General features: G+C 42.8%; 1 protein-coding gene across 24 annotated transcripts in view; it reads left to right on the top strand.

Moving 5' to 3' along the window:
* Nucleotides 1-18,980, top strand: part of tcf7l2 (transcription factor 7 like 2) — an 81,659-nt gene that overhangs the window by 52,831 nt on the left and 9,848 nt on the right. For all 24 annotated transcript variants that reach the window (XM_025057216.1, XM_008313840.3, XM_025057211.1 and 21 more), the window contains 3 exons: nucleotides 12,593-12,725; nucleotides 15,648-15,750; nucleotides 16,848-16,934. In XM_025057216.1, the coding sequence (XP_024912984.1) occupies nucleotides 12,593-12,725; nucleotides 15,648-15,750; nucleotides 16,848-16,934 (323 nt within the window). The remainder of the gene's footprint in view (nucleotides 1-12,592; nucleotides 12,726-15,647; nucleotides 15,751-16,847; nucleotides 16,935-18,980) is intronic.

Here is an 18,980-nt window from a genome sequence, read left to right as displayed (position 1 = left end):
GAGGGGGGAGATAAGCACGCATTAAATGTTTAACTGTCTCGCATTTGTCATCTGTTTTACCCCTCTTAATTAAACAGACACAGCTAAGCCTTGGCACTCCAAGTGCACACACACACACGCGCACACACACACACACACACACACACCCTGCTTGTGAGCACTGGAGCCTGTGTGTAAACCCTGTGTCCTACTGGTGATTAATTTACTCGTTAATATTTATTTAGCACAGTTGTGTAAAGTTTGCTGCTCATTGGTCGATGAACCTGAGATTCCCCTAGACCTGAAGCTCTATCCTCTAGCCAGAAGTCAGAAGGAAATGGGTTTTTTTTTCTTGTGTTTACTTTTTGTTTACCAGTTGTTGTTTTTTTTTTTTTTGGTTTTTTTGGGTTTTTTTTTTTTACCTTTTCTTTCCCCAGTATAGTTGAATTTGGATCACGTAAGAATTATTCTGTCGGCTGGTTGTGATTTGTGACTGTTTGGGTATATTACAGTGATGTGGTGTTGAAAACATTAACTACTACCTCCACCCAGTGGCACAAAATGAAAAAAAGGCAGGTGTGATTGGCAGCACACAGTATTTAATGTAGTAGGGAGACTTGCCGTAAGCGAAGGGGGGAATGTATTCAGCACACAATGGTACTGCTATCTCCCTCTCTGCATTGTCTCTCTCATCGCCGACCTTATTACATGCCGTATTTGGCATGAAGAATCCCTTTCTTATCTCAGCTGAATTTTAATGCCAGTGCGTGCAGATGGCCGCCTTATTGTAGTAGTTGTTTTGACATCATATTGCATTTCCTGTGCGCGTGTGTGTGTGTGTGTGTGTGTGTGTTGGTTTTTTTTTTCTTCTCGCTGTGAATCAGAAAGGAGATCTGTCTGCACCAATGTACACTACTGTGCTCTCAACCTGCTGACTGTTGTGTAAAATATAGTGTGATTGAACAATGTGCAGTGTCGGTGCCTGGATGCTGCTTCTTGGGGTATCAGCAGACATGGAAGCAGAGGGAGAGAGCAGGAGCAGCAGCCTGGGCCTGGGGTGTGTGGGAGAAGAGAGGAGAGAACAGCGAAATTGGGGGGTTCGTCTAAAGCCCCCTCTCCAGATCCTCTGTACGGAGCGGGGATCAAAGTGGTTTTTTTTATGTGGCTGGTGCGGGACTTTGAAGTCCCACAGTCACCTACAGCACTCACTTCATCAAGTTCACTAGTGTCTTAATAGCAGATCAATAAAGTTTCAAAGTCGCAGAGTTAATTTGATAGTAGCACTGATGTGATCACGCTGGGCTGCCGAGCTGCCTGCTCTGCTCCCTCTTGTCTTCTCTCCTCCTCACCTAGATTGGACCTGCTTCAGGCTCTCAACTTGAATTAAAGCACGGTGGGATCGTGTGTTCGGTGCCTATTTTCAGTGTCTTGTGTGAACACTTAGTCTCTCTGTTTGTGTCAGAGATATTAAAATATACTTATTTGAATTAATTATTCACTCAGACTCTTAGGAGAATGTTCCATTTAATTTCTTTAAAATGCATCCATACATTTAATTATGAATGTTAAATATTAATTAAAATATAAAAATCCCACCTGTAATTAAGAGTTTATTTTATAATATTTGTTAAAAAACAGAATAAGCAAAATATGAATTTGCTGAATTTGTTTTTAAATTTGTTCCGTAGAGATTTTTTCTTTAGATTATTTTTTATTCATACCAATACATATAATATGTAATATATATGACCCTACAAATCTATATTTAATTATGTAGGTTGATAAAAGTAATTTGTAATTTGGATTTTTATTTTTCAACGGAAAAGTTACACCCGTACGCCGACGACTTTTAAAATAGGTAGATCTGTGAAGAAGGCGCTCTTCATTTTAGTAAGAAATGCTGCACCATCTGTATTGAGTGTGGGGACACCAGTAACTTAGCGAAGTCAGATCGGCATCTGGAGAACAAGAGGTATATTGAGAATGTTCATCTAAGGGTTGCTAATGGTATTATGAAGCCGACAGGGTGGTCAGCGGGGGCCCGGCGCTCCAAGGTGAGCCGTCAGCTTGACCTCCGTACTCGCACCTATTCACTTGGCTACTGGCATTAGCGCCCCACATCTGCCATTTCTGTTTTGAGCATTTTTACTTTGTTTAATTTGTTTGTGTATCTTTTCCTCATTGTGGCACTTGAACGCGTAAAGCTCGGCTACTCCTTAAATAAAAACAATTTGCATTTCACCGACTTCTTTAAATAAAGGAAAATTTTGTTTGTTGTCTCTCCGTTGTTCGGAGTTTCAGATTTTTTGGTTGAAAATTTAAGGTAAAAAATCTGCATATGTCTGATTTGTCTGGAGTGCTTCTAAAATGGTATATATGTATATATATATATATATATATATATACATTTGACATTTTAGAATGCTTGTTTTTTATGCAGCAATATTTTTGGATAAGATAAAATTGCAATGGCTTTGTTTGGATTTATTAAACTTGCGACGATATTTAAAGTGTTGGAAATAGTTGAGGGGGCTGTGTGTGGCGTAGGGACGGTTCGCGGTGCGGAGCTGTTTCTGTGGGGTGCCGAGCGAGACAGCTCATGGATGGAGCTGAAACGCTGCGGCGGGAGGTTGCATGTGTGGTCCTTCAGCGGCCGCCGCTCTGCCAGGCTGTGCCTGGAGCATCGGAGGTCTGTGCTTTTTAATGAATGTTTCATGTTAAATTTATCAACGGCATTGTGGACTGTGTGCAAAAAGAAAAGCTTAAAAAAATGTGAATCTTTGTGTAGAAGGAAAACCAAGGATTATTTTGTTAAGAGGAATTAACTCCTTTGATTGAATCTTTTGTCTGCCTTGATCAAAATATTTTTTTATTTGTTATTTTAATTCATAAAAAATATACAAAATCATGATTTAAAATATTTCTCTATTACTCTCCTTTTTTCTGGGGTGCCTGCTGTTCATGGACCATGAAATCTTGCTTCATTAAAAGTGTATTAATCTCGTCTCCTCTCATGGGAGGTACCTTAAGATGATGTTGTGTCTTTTTCTTTAAATTGTTGGAAGAAAAAAAAAATCTTCCAGATTTGGTCCCTGTCAGTCAGAAATAATTGTCTGCTTAATCTTGTCCCTGATGGATGACTCGGAGTTCAGCAATGGGCCAGCTCCAATGACAAATACAATATTAATATTCATTAACTGCTTTGACAATGCTAATTTTGATGCAGTAGTAAAGGGCCTTCCAAAGTTAGCGGCCAAAGCATCAGAGCTGAGCAAGGTGGCAAGATAATTTGTGCTGCTTTGCTGAGCTGAAGGCTTTTAAAGTCTTAAGCAAGAGGGGAAAAAAAGCCTAGGTACCACAAACAAAATAAAAGAGAAAGGGAAAAAGTTCAGACGCATTGGAAACCAGGACTGTGGAAGTAATACGATCAAGAGACGGCTACAAAAATCTGACAACCTCCAATGCAGCATCTTTGAGGAAATATATTTTTTTATTTTAACAAAAACTTGCAACAAAAAGGGATCATAACATGGTAAGTCAGTGCATTTGTGATTTTTTTGTTTAATCTTTTTGATCTTTTCAATTATCGCCATTTGAAGATCAATAGTCATTTTTTTCTGTTGTGGTTGAAAGGCTCACAGCGGTGGTATAGTGGATGGTCGGATCACGGCTTTAAGAGTGGGCTTCTTCTCTTCAAGCCACCAGTTGGCCAGGTTGAATTTTCTGCTGCTTGCTCTCCTGAAAACCTAACAAGACTTCTGTTCAATTTTTGGTATTTTTGGTATTGTTTTTACTGTTGTTGGCTTGTTGTGGCAGCTTTGACTTTGGATATGAGGCTTCTTTTACCTTTTCAGTTCTCTCAGTTGAGGCAGGAGAGCTAAAGCTGCTCCACAGTGACAGGCTCTTTTTTGGTGATAAATGTCTATTTTTTTTCCCCGTTTGTTAAGTTGGTTTTTTTTTGGGGTTTTTGGTGATAAATGTCTATTTTTTTTTCCCGTTTGTTAAGTTGTTTTTTTTTTGGGGTTTTTTTTCCCGGCGCTTCCTGCATTAAAATTCGGGGCCACGGACGGGCAGGACTACGGTGCTCCGCGGCTGCTGCGGCAGCACATATCCTCTGCCCCAGACCGCAACGCAGTCTATAGGCTCTTTTTCTGACCTGCCCCAGCATTTGTGTTTTTGATTTTGTATTTAATTTAGTGTGACTAGCGGTGAATGGAGCGTGGCTAGTTTTGGGGATTAATGACATGACGAGAGACACCCTGCTGCTTGAGTTTAGCCAAGTTAGGGCAACTCCTATAGACAGCACTCCACTACCTTTATGTCTGCCAAGCCGCTGAGTGAAAGCCTCTTTCTTTCTTTCCGTCTTTTCTCTTGTTCCTTCAACTTATCAAAGAAAGAGACATGGACACAAAAGAGCTTATTAAGGGGGATATGAAGATGGGCAAGGGGGAAAGAGGGAGACTGGATCGGAGAGGAGCAGTGCAGCCTGAGTGCAGTGTGTATGAATGCATGAGGGGGCTGAGAGTGAGCAGCGAGCGTCGGCAGACCGCTCGCAGTTCTCTCCACTCGGGGACCCGGAGAGCTGCGGTCCTAACTTGCTCCAGCCTGTCTTGGCTCTTGCCCGATCCCCCGGCCGCTCTCTTATCGGCGTAACCCATCGGTTGTTGGTGAGAGCCTGCCATAGATGAGGTGCTGCCCCCCAGTGGATTAGTGGCTGACATAGTGGTGGGAGTCTGCTTGGAGTCTGTGCACTACCACGAGTGCCAGCATGCTTGTTGTAACCAGGAACCGAGCAGCATCCCAAATACAGCTCTTTTAAATGGTAAGACTTTTTAACATTTTAATTACTGCTCCGCTACATTTTCCGTTGCTTATCTGGCTTTAACTACGGTATTCAGATTGAATTTATTCATAGATATTTCACTGGGCACCATTTGGCAATTTATAACACTTATGTTGCTAAGTGACAGATTGACAATTTGGGTAATGAAAGGCTCTGTTTGATTGCTTTGTCTTGACAGCCTTACACGGGTGCATAAGGCTGAGACATCAAGCTTAATGTGATTATGGTTTATAGGCTGGTAATTCAATTGTATTAATTTTAATTAAAAATTGCAATAATTAATGCTGAAGAATTGTAATATTTATTAAATGACAATTTATTATTTTGGATAATTTCAACATCTCCTGCAATTCTTTCAACAAGAGGTAAAGTGGATTTAATCAAATACAATAATAACAATGCTTGTAATTATTACTGTAATTGTTTTAAAAATTATTTATTAGTTATAAGTATAACCTATTTACTGTAATTGTTTTAAAAATTATTTAAAGTATAACCTATTTTTTTTCTTTTTTCAAATTTTTTATTATCTTGTAAAAAAAAATTCTCTTTCACTTTGTTTGGTGAAACTTTAACATCACCTTGTCTCACACACTGTTTCGGTCTCGTGCAGATGTTGCAGACAGCAGAGTGGAACACAGTATTTTTTTTTTCTTGCCCCTCTGCTTTCTTGTGTGCTGGCGTTGACGCCGTTGTGGCCGAATGATTGGGAGCTGTCCATCACTCGCTGGCGAACTGGCAGTTTACTTAGGAAAGTGCACGTGGGACAAAAGGAGATGGCAGGAGTGTGGCAGGCGCCCTGAATAGAGGGAGGGCAGGCAATTAGCCGCCGCCTTGTCGGGGCTCTTTTACTTGTCAAGCTGGAGCCCCGGCGCTATTGTCCACGATGTGTAAAGGACATTCCCGAGGCTTTGTTTTGGCTTTAAGGGCCTCAGGATTGCCTGCTGCAGGCCAGGGGAAGAGCAGGCTCCTAGAAGTGACAGAGAGGCTGAGTGAAAATAGAAAAGAAAGAAAGAAAGCAGTTTTGAGGGAAAGTTCTGCGTGCGTTTGCCAGTTTTTCGTTTTATTGTTTTTATTCTGTCTTAGCTTTTAATTGCATGCCTTAAAAAAAACTAAATTATTTTCCAGATTGTTTTATATTGATGTTATTTCTTTTAAGTTACTTCTCCGTAAATATAACCTTTAGTTTGTATAAAATATTTATAAAATCTTATCTTGCCAAAATGGAAATAATTAATGATATTAATATTTAATTCATTATTAGTCAGGTTTAGGTTTTTACAGGTTATAAAAAATAATTAAAGGAGGAAAGGTTCTTTAATAAAAAATTAAAATAAAATATATTCTCATATCTAAAAAATATTTTTTAATTAGCAAATATATGTTGGAAAAAATGGGTGGTGAAACATTTTATGTTATTAAAATTTTCATGGGCGTTTAATATTTTATGTGGGATTCACATGAAAAAAAGTTTTTCTTTTTTGTAAATCACAGTAAAAAGTAAAACTATTATATTTAGTATATATTAAATATCTTTTAATTTTAGAAATATTCTAATGTATTTGTGAGATTTTTTTTAAACCTTTAGGTATTTTTTTAATGAAAGTCCTCTAGAACAAGGCCTATGGTGTGTGTGATTGTAATGACAGATCTTTTTTTCTTTTTCTTTGCGGCTCTTAGAATGAAAAAAAAAATGTTGACCGGGTAAAAAATATTACCTGACAATGGTGTTGGGAAGGATAATACATTTGAAGGTGAAATAGTTGCGCAGAAACGAGAGAGGGGAGAAGGCGGCGGCAAGGAGGGGCTGGAGGCCTTGTTCACATGAACCTTGAATGGAAGCGGAGTCAAGGGGGGGAGTCGTGAAATGAATTGTTCTGCACTCTGAGGTTTTGTTTATAAAAAGGAAGAGAGGAAATAAAGGAACGCGACGGAAGGTGCCACATCCGTGTCAGATTGAAGACTTTCTCTACTTCTCCTCGGTTTCCCCCTGGAAAGTGGGTATGAAGAGGGGACTGTCAGCATCACACAGATAAAGTGACTGTTGGCCACACTTTGCTGAGCCTGCCCTCCCTTTGTGGATGTTGTTGTGTCTTGTTCCTTTTTTTTTTTCCTCTTCTCTTTTCTCTCTCTCACTCTCCCTCTTCTGCTCTCTCCTCTTTGTCTCCATCTCTCGCCTTGCTCGCTTTACCTTGTAGCCAAAGCTTTTCAAGCTGCCAGTTCGTCTCTGGGCATCCTGGAGGCACAGCAGAGCCCACACACATACACACACATACTCTAAGAAACACATACACAGACCCAAAGTACAGCAGGGATTTGGGTAATAACTGATTTTTTTTTTTTTTTTCCGAAGTGTGTATGTGTTTGTGTGTGTATATTTTTTTTCTTGAGTTTTGCTTGTGGGAAGAGCTGCAGTGCTGAAAAGCTGCTCACAGTCGTTTTTCTTTCTCTCTGTCCATATTATGGCTCTCACTTCTTGTACTTCTTGTCACTGGCATCAAAACTTTCACTGAGCAAGAAGAGGAGACTGCTACCTACTAAGAACAAGAGCATCTCTGTTGTGGAAAGAAATATTTTGGGGGATTTTTTTTTTTTTTTCCATGCGTGTGGGTAGGTTTGTGGTTACTGTGAGGGGTTGTGTGTTCCAGCACGTGTGTCGATGCAGGAGCTGGGCCTCAGATTGTACAAGCCTCAAGAGATGCACACAATATAATGTAAAAGAAAAAAATCTTGGGGGACAACGGTCAGTGGGCCACCAGTGCAAAGAGTAAAGGGGAGGCGGGGGGGGGGTTGGATAAACACACATGCATCCCCACCACACATGCCCAGCAACATTCTCCTGCACTGTGGAGGAAGGAGCTAAGGCCTGGACGGACAAAGAAGGAGGAGAAGAAGTGGAGGAGACAAGAGGCCGGGAGAAGCAGGGGAGCTTCCCAGCATAGAGAGTGGAAAGAAGAGGCTGGGGAGCCAGGAAGAGAGAAGACGGGGGCGGGGGTGGGAAAGAGGGGGTCATGTTCCTGCAAAATGGAGCTGCGAGCGGGTCGGAGGAGACGGGAGCCAAGGCAGGAGTTCTGGGCCCTGGGCTCTCTCTCCTCCAGCAGGTGGGCTGCTGGCACCTGAATCTGAACAGCTGGGTGAGTAAAGCTGGATGCACTGCTGCCCCGCTTCACCACTGTCTCTCTCTCTCCCTCCCTCCCTCCCTCTGTCTCCCTCTCCCTCACCTCTGATGCTCTGACAGGTTGATCTAGTAGTTCTAGTTGTGCTAATGATGGTCATCTGACTTGAAGTCTCTTCATCATAGTCCTGTGAGAACTTCTTTGTTTATGTTCTTGAACATACGTTCTTGTTGCGTTTGCACGTCCCTTGCAGCACATAAACACATTTTTGATACTCGTCAAATTTGTGCGTGATTCAAAAATAATTTAAACAAGCGTCTTCTTATCAGCGTGATAAAATCAAACACACGTATTAAGCGTGAAATGAAAAACAAAATATTTTCAGCATTAACATATCTCTTTGTTAATGTTGTCATCCAATTAAAATTCCTAATTGGCTGGCTTTCAACTGGAATTGTGGGGGGCTGATTGCATTTCAAAAGGCCAACTTCATTGTGGCTCTTAACACAGTGATACAATATCACCTCTCAGTGAAGCCCCTTTACTCAGGTACGAGAGCTCAAGAGGCTGTTTACATTGAAAAGGAAACGCTTTAACGCACCCGCTCGCCTGTCTGTGAGGCGATTTGTCTTCACAGAACACAACAGCTCTGCCAAACGCCACTTCATATTTAAGCTATTTGTGTGCAGTTTTATTTATCCCTGACATATCAGAACATGTCCTTTCTGCGATTCCATTTGATGTGCCGACTATCAAAGACGGGAAGTGAAAATAAATGGTGACGAACGACTTGAGCGAAAGCGAGGAGAGCAGGAGGAAAAGGAGCAAAGGCTCTGGCCCACATAATATTTTTGTTCAGTGCTCTGATCAAGCAGTCGGCATGTCACTGCAGCAAAGTGAATAGATTAACTTTTAAATATACTGTGGTCTCGGGAGCCCCCCATGCCCTCAGAGACGCATCGTCTTTGCAAGAGAAAACTGATCAACACCTCCATATCAGCTCTTTACCCACTCTGCCCTCCTACAGTTTGGAGGTTCTTTTTTTTTTCTTCTAGTGCTCATCAAGAAATATTTTTCCTAATTGTAGCAGGGTTTTTAATCTCTGTGGTATAATTGACTATTGAGGCTGTTATAGTCTTTTACATGCAGAACTTTATATTCCATTACAGTTTATCACAGTATTCTTTTAGTGTCTCTGATTATGGATTGATCCAACCAACTTCTACCATGGCTAGTTTGACTGTCTTGTGGGTTTGTGATTGACTGTGTGTAAAGACAGACTGTTTCGATGACATATTTGCTTGGCCTTAGCTCCATACCAAGAACAACACCAACCCTAGTATATCTGTAAGAGTTGATTCTGCGTCATCACTTTGCATGTCTTTGGATGTGAGCCTTGTACCTTCTGAGAGGCTCGGTGCACACCAGCATCTTTTAATGCTTGCTTTGGAATTTGGAGCTCTGAGAGAACCACAATCCATCACTCCACTGTCATCCTCACATCTCTCTCTCTCTCTCTCCCCCCTCTCTTCTCGGCCTCACATCCTCTGCCCTGGCCTCACTACAGCTCATTAGCGCCCCACAGGCTGTTGTGACAACTCATCATATCATGACATAAAGCATAGGGACAAAGGCAGCAGCCCCCACCACCATCACTTGCACTTCCTGGCCTGGGCCCTCTAAGGTCACCTTATTCACATTAAGGGTTCAAATTGTCCCTGCGAGGTGCCACCGGGTGGAAATGCAAGGCTAACAGCTATTTTTCTGTCCAGCCTCCTCCTCTTGTCCCCCCTCACTTTGTTCAACTCTGTCCTGCTGTGTCTTTCCACTTCCTCTCTCTTCTCCTGTAGACCATTTTTCACTATCAGGATCTGAATGAGGTCACTCATTTGTCCAGCCTTTGTAGAAAATATATTACCAGAAAATATGCGTACTCCTGAAATGTAACATTTGGTGAGTTGCTATTGGTTGAATCAGACACTGTGCTGTTAAAATACTACAGCTGCTCTGTAATACCTGTACTTTACAGGGCTGGTCTGCAGCAGTTGGCACGACTGTGTACTGGATGTGGAAGAAGTCAATTTGTTCATTGATGTTCCTACTTGAGAATGCTCTTAAACTCTCCTTCAGGCTCAGGCACATGTGGAATCCCTTGTTTCGAGTCTTGAAAAATCTGGTGATCAAAACTGGAGAGCAGCACCTGTGTTTGTCTTTGACTATATTTGTTTGTTGTAATGATGGAGGTGGTGGGAAGGATGCAGTTCAGTGGGGGTGTCGGGGGCAGGAAATGTTCTTTTTTTTCCTTTGGGCTTTTGAAACAGAGGAGTGTAAAACCTCCCACGTTGAATGCTTTTTTTTTCTCTCGGCACTCAGTGGGTTCTGAGCGACTCCAGCGCTCAGCAGCTTGCCAGGCGGGTCCGGGGTTTGTATTGTCCAAATGGTGGCCACGGGGCAGGTGCTTGTGCCTTCTTTTCTGCAGGGACCACCAAGCATTTCCTTGACCTCAGCAGGAGGCAGAGTCAATGGTGCTGTGTGTGCAGTGATCATGTGAGGCATTCAAGTGAGTGTGTTGGACCAGAGGTTGTTCACATCTCCTTGATGGCCATTAAAACACTAAAATATCTCAATTCCATATGACCTTAATGTGGCCCAGTTTCTATATTAGCTGTTCATTTGTGGAGGTAACAAATTATTCATTATATTGAATTTCCTTTATTACTAAATAAATCAAACAACACAAGGCCCCAAGTGACTGTGATGTAAATCAGCCAGCCTCTGGATGTGTACTCAGTGGATGGGCATTTTGGACCGTTTACTCAATGACTGGGATTCTAGGACAAAGAAACTCATTTAAATGGCCACTAATCTTTTCAACACGGAGCTAAAGAAGAATGAAGAACATTCTTTCACATCATTAACCAAGCGAGGAGCGGGTGAGAGGTCAGGAGGTGAGAGATACGGAGGACTGGATGAAGAAGAAGGTGGCAAACCTAGGGCTTCTTCTAACACTCAGCTTTCTTGGCAGCTAACCCATGCCTAACCTATGACTAGTTTTTTTGTTTGTTTCACAGATTATTCTTCCTTTTACTTTTGCCTTTTTCCCTCATTTTTTAAAATTTGATTTGAAACATGATCATCTGCACAAGAACAACACAAAACAAGGGGCATTATTGTTTGTGTTTCTTTCTAATGAATCGTATATCGGCTACTGTCCCCTTCCTCCTCTTCACACACACACACACACACACACAGCTCAACACTCCTCCTCTCCTCCTTAGTCTTTTCAGCTCAGGGCTGTGAATGAGTCCCAGGAGTCTCGCTGCCTCCCTGGAGTTCTTCTGGTCTCTCTCTCTCTCTCTCCCTCTCTCCCCCCCCCCCCCCCCCCCCCCGCCCCTTTTTTCTTTCCTGACCCCATTCCATCCCCCATCTCAAACCCTCAGCACCATCACTGTAGGGAAGACTTCTGAATGGAATATACACAAGGACAGCTACCGGGTGAAAGTGTGGAAATGAATGGACTCTGACGAAGGCCCAGTGATAAAATGCCACCAATACGTTATGAGTTTGAAGCCTAAGCCTGTTTATCTCACTCTGGGCCCACAGCTCTGCTCTAGTGTTCTGGGTGAACATTTGGCTTGAGCATCATCTAATGTATTAGCACCAGCACCCCCTCCGGCTCCCAGCCCCTTCACTCCCCCACAGCTTGGTGTCCCACTCCTCCCCCCCCCTGAACAGAGCATCCATGTTATGATAAGCCTGATTAGTGCTGCTTCTTTGACTGCTGAGGGCAGGGTAAGGATGTGTGTGTGTGTAAAGAGGCGAGGAGCAGTTCCTGCTACCAGCTCTAGTCTACAGCAGAGGACTAATCTGGTTATCTAGTGGCCGGGGACTCTGTGTGTATGTGTGTGTGTCCATTCGGGCCCGATGAGAGGGTCTGAGCTCCTGTCAACGCAGGGGCCCACGGCAGCACACCCTACAGCTCCACTGTAATCTTTGGGTAATTGAAAAAAGGGGGCCTGCGCCACTTAGCAGCACAAAGAGAAGATTACATAGCTAAAACTAATTTGGCAAAAATGCAGAAATGGATTTTCAACCCCACCTCCTTTCTCCTAACCCATTTACAACAATATACCCCGACCCACTACAAATCAGGCCTTTGGGGGATGGACGAGAGAAGGGGAGCGAGGCAGAGAGACCAGGAGGAGGCGAACGGAGCAGAGTGCTGACTGAAGCCACTAATGACTGTGGATTTACACGCGCTGCCTTGATTTTTGTGGTTTGCAGATGATCGATTACTTCACTGCAACCGTGGTTAAAAGTGCCTCATCACACATCAGGCCCAAATGTGAACTGGCAAACCCTCAACTCTCTCAGATTGTGTTACTGGATTCCAGGGTGTCACCGCAGAAGTGTTTTTAATTACAAACCACACTATTTTCACTGTGGCTTGGTGGTTTGGCGCCTCGAGAGTACCCAACATTTGAGCTCTTCTTCCGAGTGCTTTCAAACCAACTTATAATTCTATAGCAGGCGCCTGCGATCTCTAACTGTAACCCAAATATTAACACCCGTCCTTTCTGTTTTTTTTTTTGTTTCCCTTCTCTTTCTCTCTGTCCTTTTTCTCTCTGTCTTTCTATCCTCCTTCTTTTTTCAGTCTAATAAGGTTCCAGTGGTACAGCACCCTCATCATGTGCACCCCCTCACTCCTCTGATCACCTACAGCAATGAGCACTTCACACCAGGGAATCCCCCACCTCACCTACAGACAGACGTGGATCCCAAAACAGGTAACAAAATATATATATATATTTTTTTTTTTTTATCAAGTTACCAACTGCTTCAAACCCAGCAGAGCACAAGTACAGGTTTGTGAAAATGTCAGGATCCCAATTCTCATTTCTTAATACTGTATGCTCTTTAAAAAAAAACCCCACAGTGGCAGCCTTTGTCAGATATGATACTTGAGGTCATGGACTCTGTTTGCACAGATGGGTGTGTGAATGTTTTATGATGCCCTTCCATCTCAGACTCTGCCCTGTGTTTGTCTTGATGGCGTCGATCTGTCTCTTCGTCTGTTTGTAGACACTTTCCACTGGAAACCATGTGTTGACATTGCAGGTGTTTTGCAAAGTACACTGTACCGTTTGAACTGCTATTCAATAACGGTGACTCCCCGTGATTATGATAAGTACGTTGTAATAGGAGCGTTAAGCGTTTCTTATATACGTCATTATTACTCAGTATTCGTTGGCCTCTGCCACCCTCATCTGTTTCCAAATGATTTAGCCGTCATGGCCATTAGCATGGTTCGGCTCCAATAAGAAGTGCTGTCTTGTTTGGTTATGACAGGACAGACAGAACAGTGGCTCCTGAAAGAAAAGGGAAATCAGCAGACAGCTTTGACCTTGGTATTACTGTTTCTTCACCTGCCCAGAATAGGACAAAGATGACTACTGTTGTCTGAAGAACTCACATGTAACAGTCAGAGGGCAGTAACAAAACAAAGAAATTTGTCCTCATGGATACGTCCCCAAATGGCTGCTAAACAGTGCAAACCTTAATGACCAGATATTACACAGTTAGGCTTAACATTTCAGTGAAAATGATGTCACCCACAAAACACAAACGGAAGATCAACCAGTGTTAATGTTTCGAGCAGTGATTATCAACTGGCAACCTATCTGCTCTTCACATTTAAAGTAACTGAAAAAACAGCAACTGAGAAGTCAATAACTATTAGTATCATAAACATCAAATGATAATGTCAGACAAGAATGTGATTGTGTTTCAATCAGAAAATGTTTGTTTCCAGACTCAGCAGTTCACCCACAAATCTTGATGCTGCAAACATGCAAAATACAACATACATGTTTTTTTTTACCAATGTCCTTCATGTCTGTAAGGCTCTTTAGTTAACACTTCATTTGGTTTACTGCCATTCAGTCTCTTAATGCATTTCTCATTTTAGTGAATAATGCCCTGCTTTTTTAGGCACTCTGGATGCTCCAGCTGATATTTTAGGTAATAATGCACCCTTATTATTATGGTCTTTACAGCAGGGAACTAATTTACCAGCTGCAGTTTAATGTAGTGCTTAATGGTGCTGCGTAATTGGGCTTAGTGTTTAATTATTCAATTAATGACATGTATTACATTTTAAGCAGTGGTTGGGGTTGGGATAACATTTGCTGGTCTTTTCTTTCTTCCTGTATTTTTTTACTTTCTTTTACTTAACAGCCTTCAGTCAGAACATTATTGTGAGTGAAAAAAAAAACGTTTTGTGTTTCCCAAGAAACTGCTGCACAAAAGATTGCAACGGGCTCTTTCTCAAGAGCGCCTAAAGACACAGGATCAGCTGTGAACTAAGGGTGTAACTGCAAGCACTGGCCAAGTTCTGATCTGTAAAAAATTAACTGGCTCGTTTTAGGCCCTGTTGGCACCAGCCAAAATTCTATCTGTGACGACAGCTGTACGAGGGTGAGCCAGCTGTAGGAAAGAAACGTGCATCAGTCCAAACTAAAGGTCCCCCAGTTCCTGGTGGATAAATCTCTCTCTCTCTCTCTCTCTCTCTTTGACACACACACACACAACTCCCTGCTGGGCTTTCACACATGTCTAGTGTTCCCTGTTTCATGTTTGTCATGAGAGACAAAAGTTATTTTTACACGGGTGGCTGAGTTAAGGACCTTTTTAAGGCCTTCGTTCTGGACTAACTAATGGTTGAAGTTTGGAAACTCGAGGCAAAGAAAGAACAAATAATGTTGAAACCTAATGTAGTCATTTTTTCTTTTATATTTCTTTATTTTTAAAAAGCTTTGACAAAATTCTACATTACTTAAATAAATATATATTTAACATTTTCAGTGCAGGTAGATCACTTTAGCCTAGTCATTTGAATAGTAGCTCCCAAGGCGAAAAAGTGTGGAGACCCCAACCTTAGAATATTTTCTTTTGACTCTCACACAAGTTTCTCATTAGAAGTAAAAATATATATATATACATATACGTATATATGTATATATATGTACATATATGTATATATAGAGAGAGTTAGAGTTGAAATTGATCCTAAAAGTAATGTTGAATTTTATCCAAAAAAAAAACCCCAAACATTTATTGCCTGTTTATCCCTTCAGTCTCATAGTTCATGTGGATTTTTTTTTGTTTTTTGAGGATTTGTAGGAAGTTGATATCCATACAGATGGTGTGCCACTGTGAATTATCACACTGACTCCACCTGGAGTTCTATACTGAAAGCCGTGTGATCACAGAGCAGCCTTTAATTGTGCTGGTGTGTTCTGTTAACTCCTATACCTCAGTCGTTCCATATCATTAATCTTCTGATTCACCAGACAAATGTGGCAATCGTGTTTGGTGTTTTCTCCTCACCTCTCTCCCCTCTGCCTCTTCCGACACATTGTGCCACCGCCGCTGCCTCAAAGGCCTTTGATCAGGGAGTGTGATTTAGCACCGTGTGATTTAGCGGCGTGTACATGTGAGCAACGAGCCCTCTTCCTCCCATCTGCACTTCTGTGATGTCGGCTGTGTTCAGATGTGAAATTCTCAACAAAGAATGAATTAATCACCAACAAAGATTTGGTTCTCTCTCTCTCACTCTCTCTTTATCTCTCTCTATCTCTCTCTCTTTCTCTCTGTTATCAGCTTGCCTGACCACTTCCTCATTTCCTGTCATCCTCTTTCTTGTGCAGGAATTCCAAGGCCTCCGCATCCTCCAGACATATCTCCTTATTACCCGCTGTCACCTGGCACTGTCGGCCAGATCCCCCATCCGCTAGGATGGTTAGTACCACAGTAAGTGAAACCTTTTTTATTATTCATTCATAAGTGTTGAATCTACAAAATTAAGATGTAATGTGTGCCCTGTCGTTATTGAGCGAGTGTGACGTGTGATGTGTATGTCATGGTGTGAACTGCTGCTTTAACGTTTCCTTTTGTCACTGTATTAGTGTATGACCTCATGTCTGTTTTATCTTAAATAATAATAATTATTTTGGACTCTCGTTAAATTACGAAAAAAGTGTTGCTAATAAGATAGCAGGGTCAACAACACTGAAATATATAAATAAACTAAATTTTAAACTTTGATCAGTTCTGTTAACCACCCCTAGTCTACACAGCTAATGACATTTCTCTAATGTGGGCTACATAATACCTGCATCCTGAATTTACTTTAGTGAAGAAGTCAGTCTGGGCCGCACCAGCCCAATGTAGATTCTTCAGACCCTCACCAACCACATCCTGCTACTTTGTGCTGAATCCTATTTTGCATCTGTCTGTACGGCCCAATTACAGCAATGAACCATGATTGCATGTATTTTACCCACAATTCCACATGGGGGCACTCCCTTGGTAACTCTTGTCAACACTTGTTAATATGACAAAAGGCTACAAATTAAGCTCTGTTAATTTAATGTTTTCTCACCGCGATCTAAATACCGAGAGAGGCCCGGAGCGCAGCCATGGCACTCTTTGATTTGCTGCACTTTATTTTGGTATAAATTTACATTCATTATTGTTTGTCTTTGGATGTGTAGACCTCAATTAGCGTGATGGCTCCATTAAAGGGACCCGCGCTTCGTCTTTAATTATCACAACAAAACACCTAGTTCCAGCTTGGGGAGGAACAGGCCCCCTCTCTGTCGACACAGAGCGAAGGGTTATGAAATTTAATTAGCCATTGCTATCAAGATTTGTGGCATTCAAATTGTTCAGAGTTTTTTCCCCTTTGATCCGCGCTCTGCAATCCCCTAGATTTTTGTCCCGATCAAATGAGAATAAAGCGGCCCAGGGTGGGGAGAGACGAGAGACGGAGGGCTGTACCTTTTCTCCTCCTCCATCAACCCAGTTCCTTTACCTTCTCTTCTTTTTTCCCCCCTCTCCCTCTCTAGGCAAGGTCAACCTGTTTATCCAATCACAACAGGGGGTTTTAGACACCCCTACCCAACTGCTCTCACTGTCAACGCATCCATGTCAAGGTGAGTTGAGCTCCAGAAGCTTAAAGCACACACACACACACACACACACTTTTGTCAGTCTCTGACATTCACTTGAGTGAGTTTGTGTTGGCTGTGAGGACAATTCACAAGCAACACACACACACACACACACACACTCCCATGCAGAGATGCAGGGCAACAACTTCTCCCTTAAGAGACAGCGCACACTCCCCACATGTGTTCAAAAGGCCAATTCTCCAGTGCGAGGCTCCAGCTAGCATGCTCAAATATTAATTATATTTATCATTTTTCTAATGAGGCCCCTGAAGAACATTTACCCCCCAACGCATGTGAGGCACATTTGAAAATGAGCCGGGACGTGCCCTCGCTGTGAGTTCCACATGCCAGACATATAAACAAACACAGTAACACTTTGATGGGGGACTAGATTTAACTTAGCACTTGGCTGGTGTTTGGGTCCAGCCCATTAGGGCCCGGCTCAAGTGCAGCTGTGGACGCTAGTACACGAAGGGGAGGGAGGAGGGAGGAAATGTGTTGTTGTTGTCATCTTGTATAAATGTCTGCATATTTATCAGTTGCTGTAAAAGTGCTTACCTTTCCCCTCGAGGAAAGCTTGGTCTCTATATTGTGTGGAAAAGGAACGAGTTTATTCTAAGATGGCCATATTGTGGGATAAAAGGTCTGACTCCCAGCTTCTATTTTGCCAAGTGGACGCCCCTGGGTAATGTTTGTATAAGAGTCAGAAACCCACATCAGTCTGAGGTGTAAAGGGTCAGGTTGCAGGTCTGTCCAGACATTGGCATCTGGCAGCAGGACCCCCGTCAACCAGGTTTTCAAGTGACTGCTAATTTGGTCCCTTAATGGCTGCCTCGTTTCTTATTTCCAATGCAGCTAATTGAATATACTGGCGGGGGGGTGTGGGGCAACTGGCCATGGGGAAGAGCTAATGCTCTGTGATGAGGCCCCTAATTGAATTAGTATAACTGAATAGATGGAGGGCTCTGGGAGCTCTCTGGAGAGTGTGAGGATTTAACAACCCCCCGTACCTCCCCCCCAAAAAAAACACAACTCCTACATCACAAAAACAAGAAAAATTCAAACTCTGAATGGGCCGAACAAAAAAAAAAAAAAACAATCTGGTGCCAGAAAACCGGACGTGTCCATTCATTTTTTGCTCTTTAACTAGGCAGTTGATGACATTTAAAAAATATTTAGTAGAGAGCTGGAGGCCAGAGGTGGAGGCAGAATAGACGGCCTGGCCTTGTACTCCTCTCATGTGCTGGGTCTTTGTAGGAGAAACCCTGCCTCAGTACCAGTCCTGTGTGCTGCAGCTCAAGCCAAATTAGGATGCAGGGGATGAACGTGGTTCGTCGTAGTCCTGCGATGAACACCCTCCACCTGGGTCCTGTTTAAAATACATCATTTTAGGACAGGAGGAGAAGGGGGGAACAAAGTCAGGGAGAGTACAGACGGTCATCGGAGCAAATGAAAGACATTATTTTGATAATGGGGTTGCTGCCAGAGCAAGTCCCTATACTGTGTGTATGTGACTGAGCTGTGTGTGTGACAGGTGGGAGGATATGAAAGCCCCTTTGCCCCTCGTGCTTAAGCCTGCCCTTTGATATTTTTCCCCATCATCCTGCTCCCTCTCTTTTCCTGGGGAACAGGAGAAGTGCACTGGCCGGATCATTATACATTAAACAGGCACGGGGCCTTCTGCTTCACACTGGCAATTAAATGGCACTGGCTGACACCGGGCTTGCTGCGCAGTGACCCCTCCTCCCCCCTCACGCCTTCCCAGACACCGCCAGCTATTCTTACCTTTCAGATTGAGACGTAGAAGCCCTGGGGTTGAGGTCTCTGCTGCGTCTCCGTCTCTGTGTTACTTAAATTGGTCCGAGGCTGCTGATGAGCCCAGATGATGATGATCACGATGCCCCCCCTGCTTCAAAGGGGTGGCCGTCATGTTTAAACCATAACCTGGGCCACGCAGTGGCAGCAGTGGAAGGAAGGCGAGGGAGAGAGGAAGCAAAGGAGCTCGGAGGTGGCGAGGGGAGGAGTGGA

The sequence above is a fragment of the Cynoglossus semilaevis genome, chromosome 8 (assembly GCF_000523025.1).
Source record: "Cynoglossus semilaevis isolate Cse_v1.0 chromosome 8, Cse_v1.0, whole genome shotgun sequence".
Taxonomy (NCBI): domain Eukaryota; kingdom Metazoa; phylum Chordata; class Actinopteri; order Pleuronectiformes; family Cynoglossidae; genus Cynoglossus; species Cynoglossus semilaevis.
Note: the sequence above shows the minus strand (reverse complement) of the source record. Positions and strands in the feature narration are given on the sequence as shown.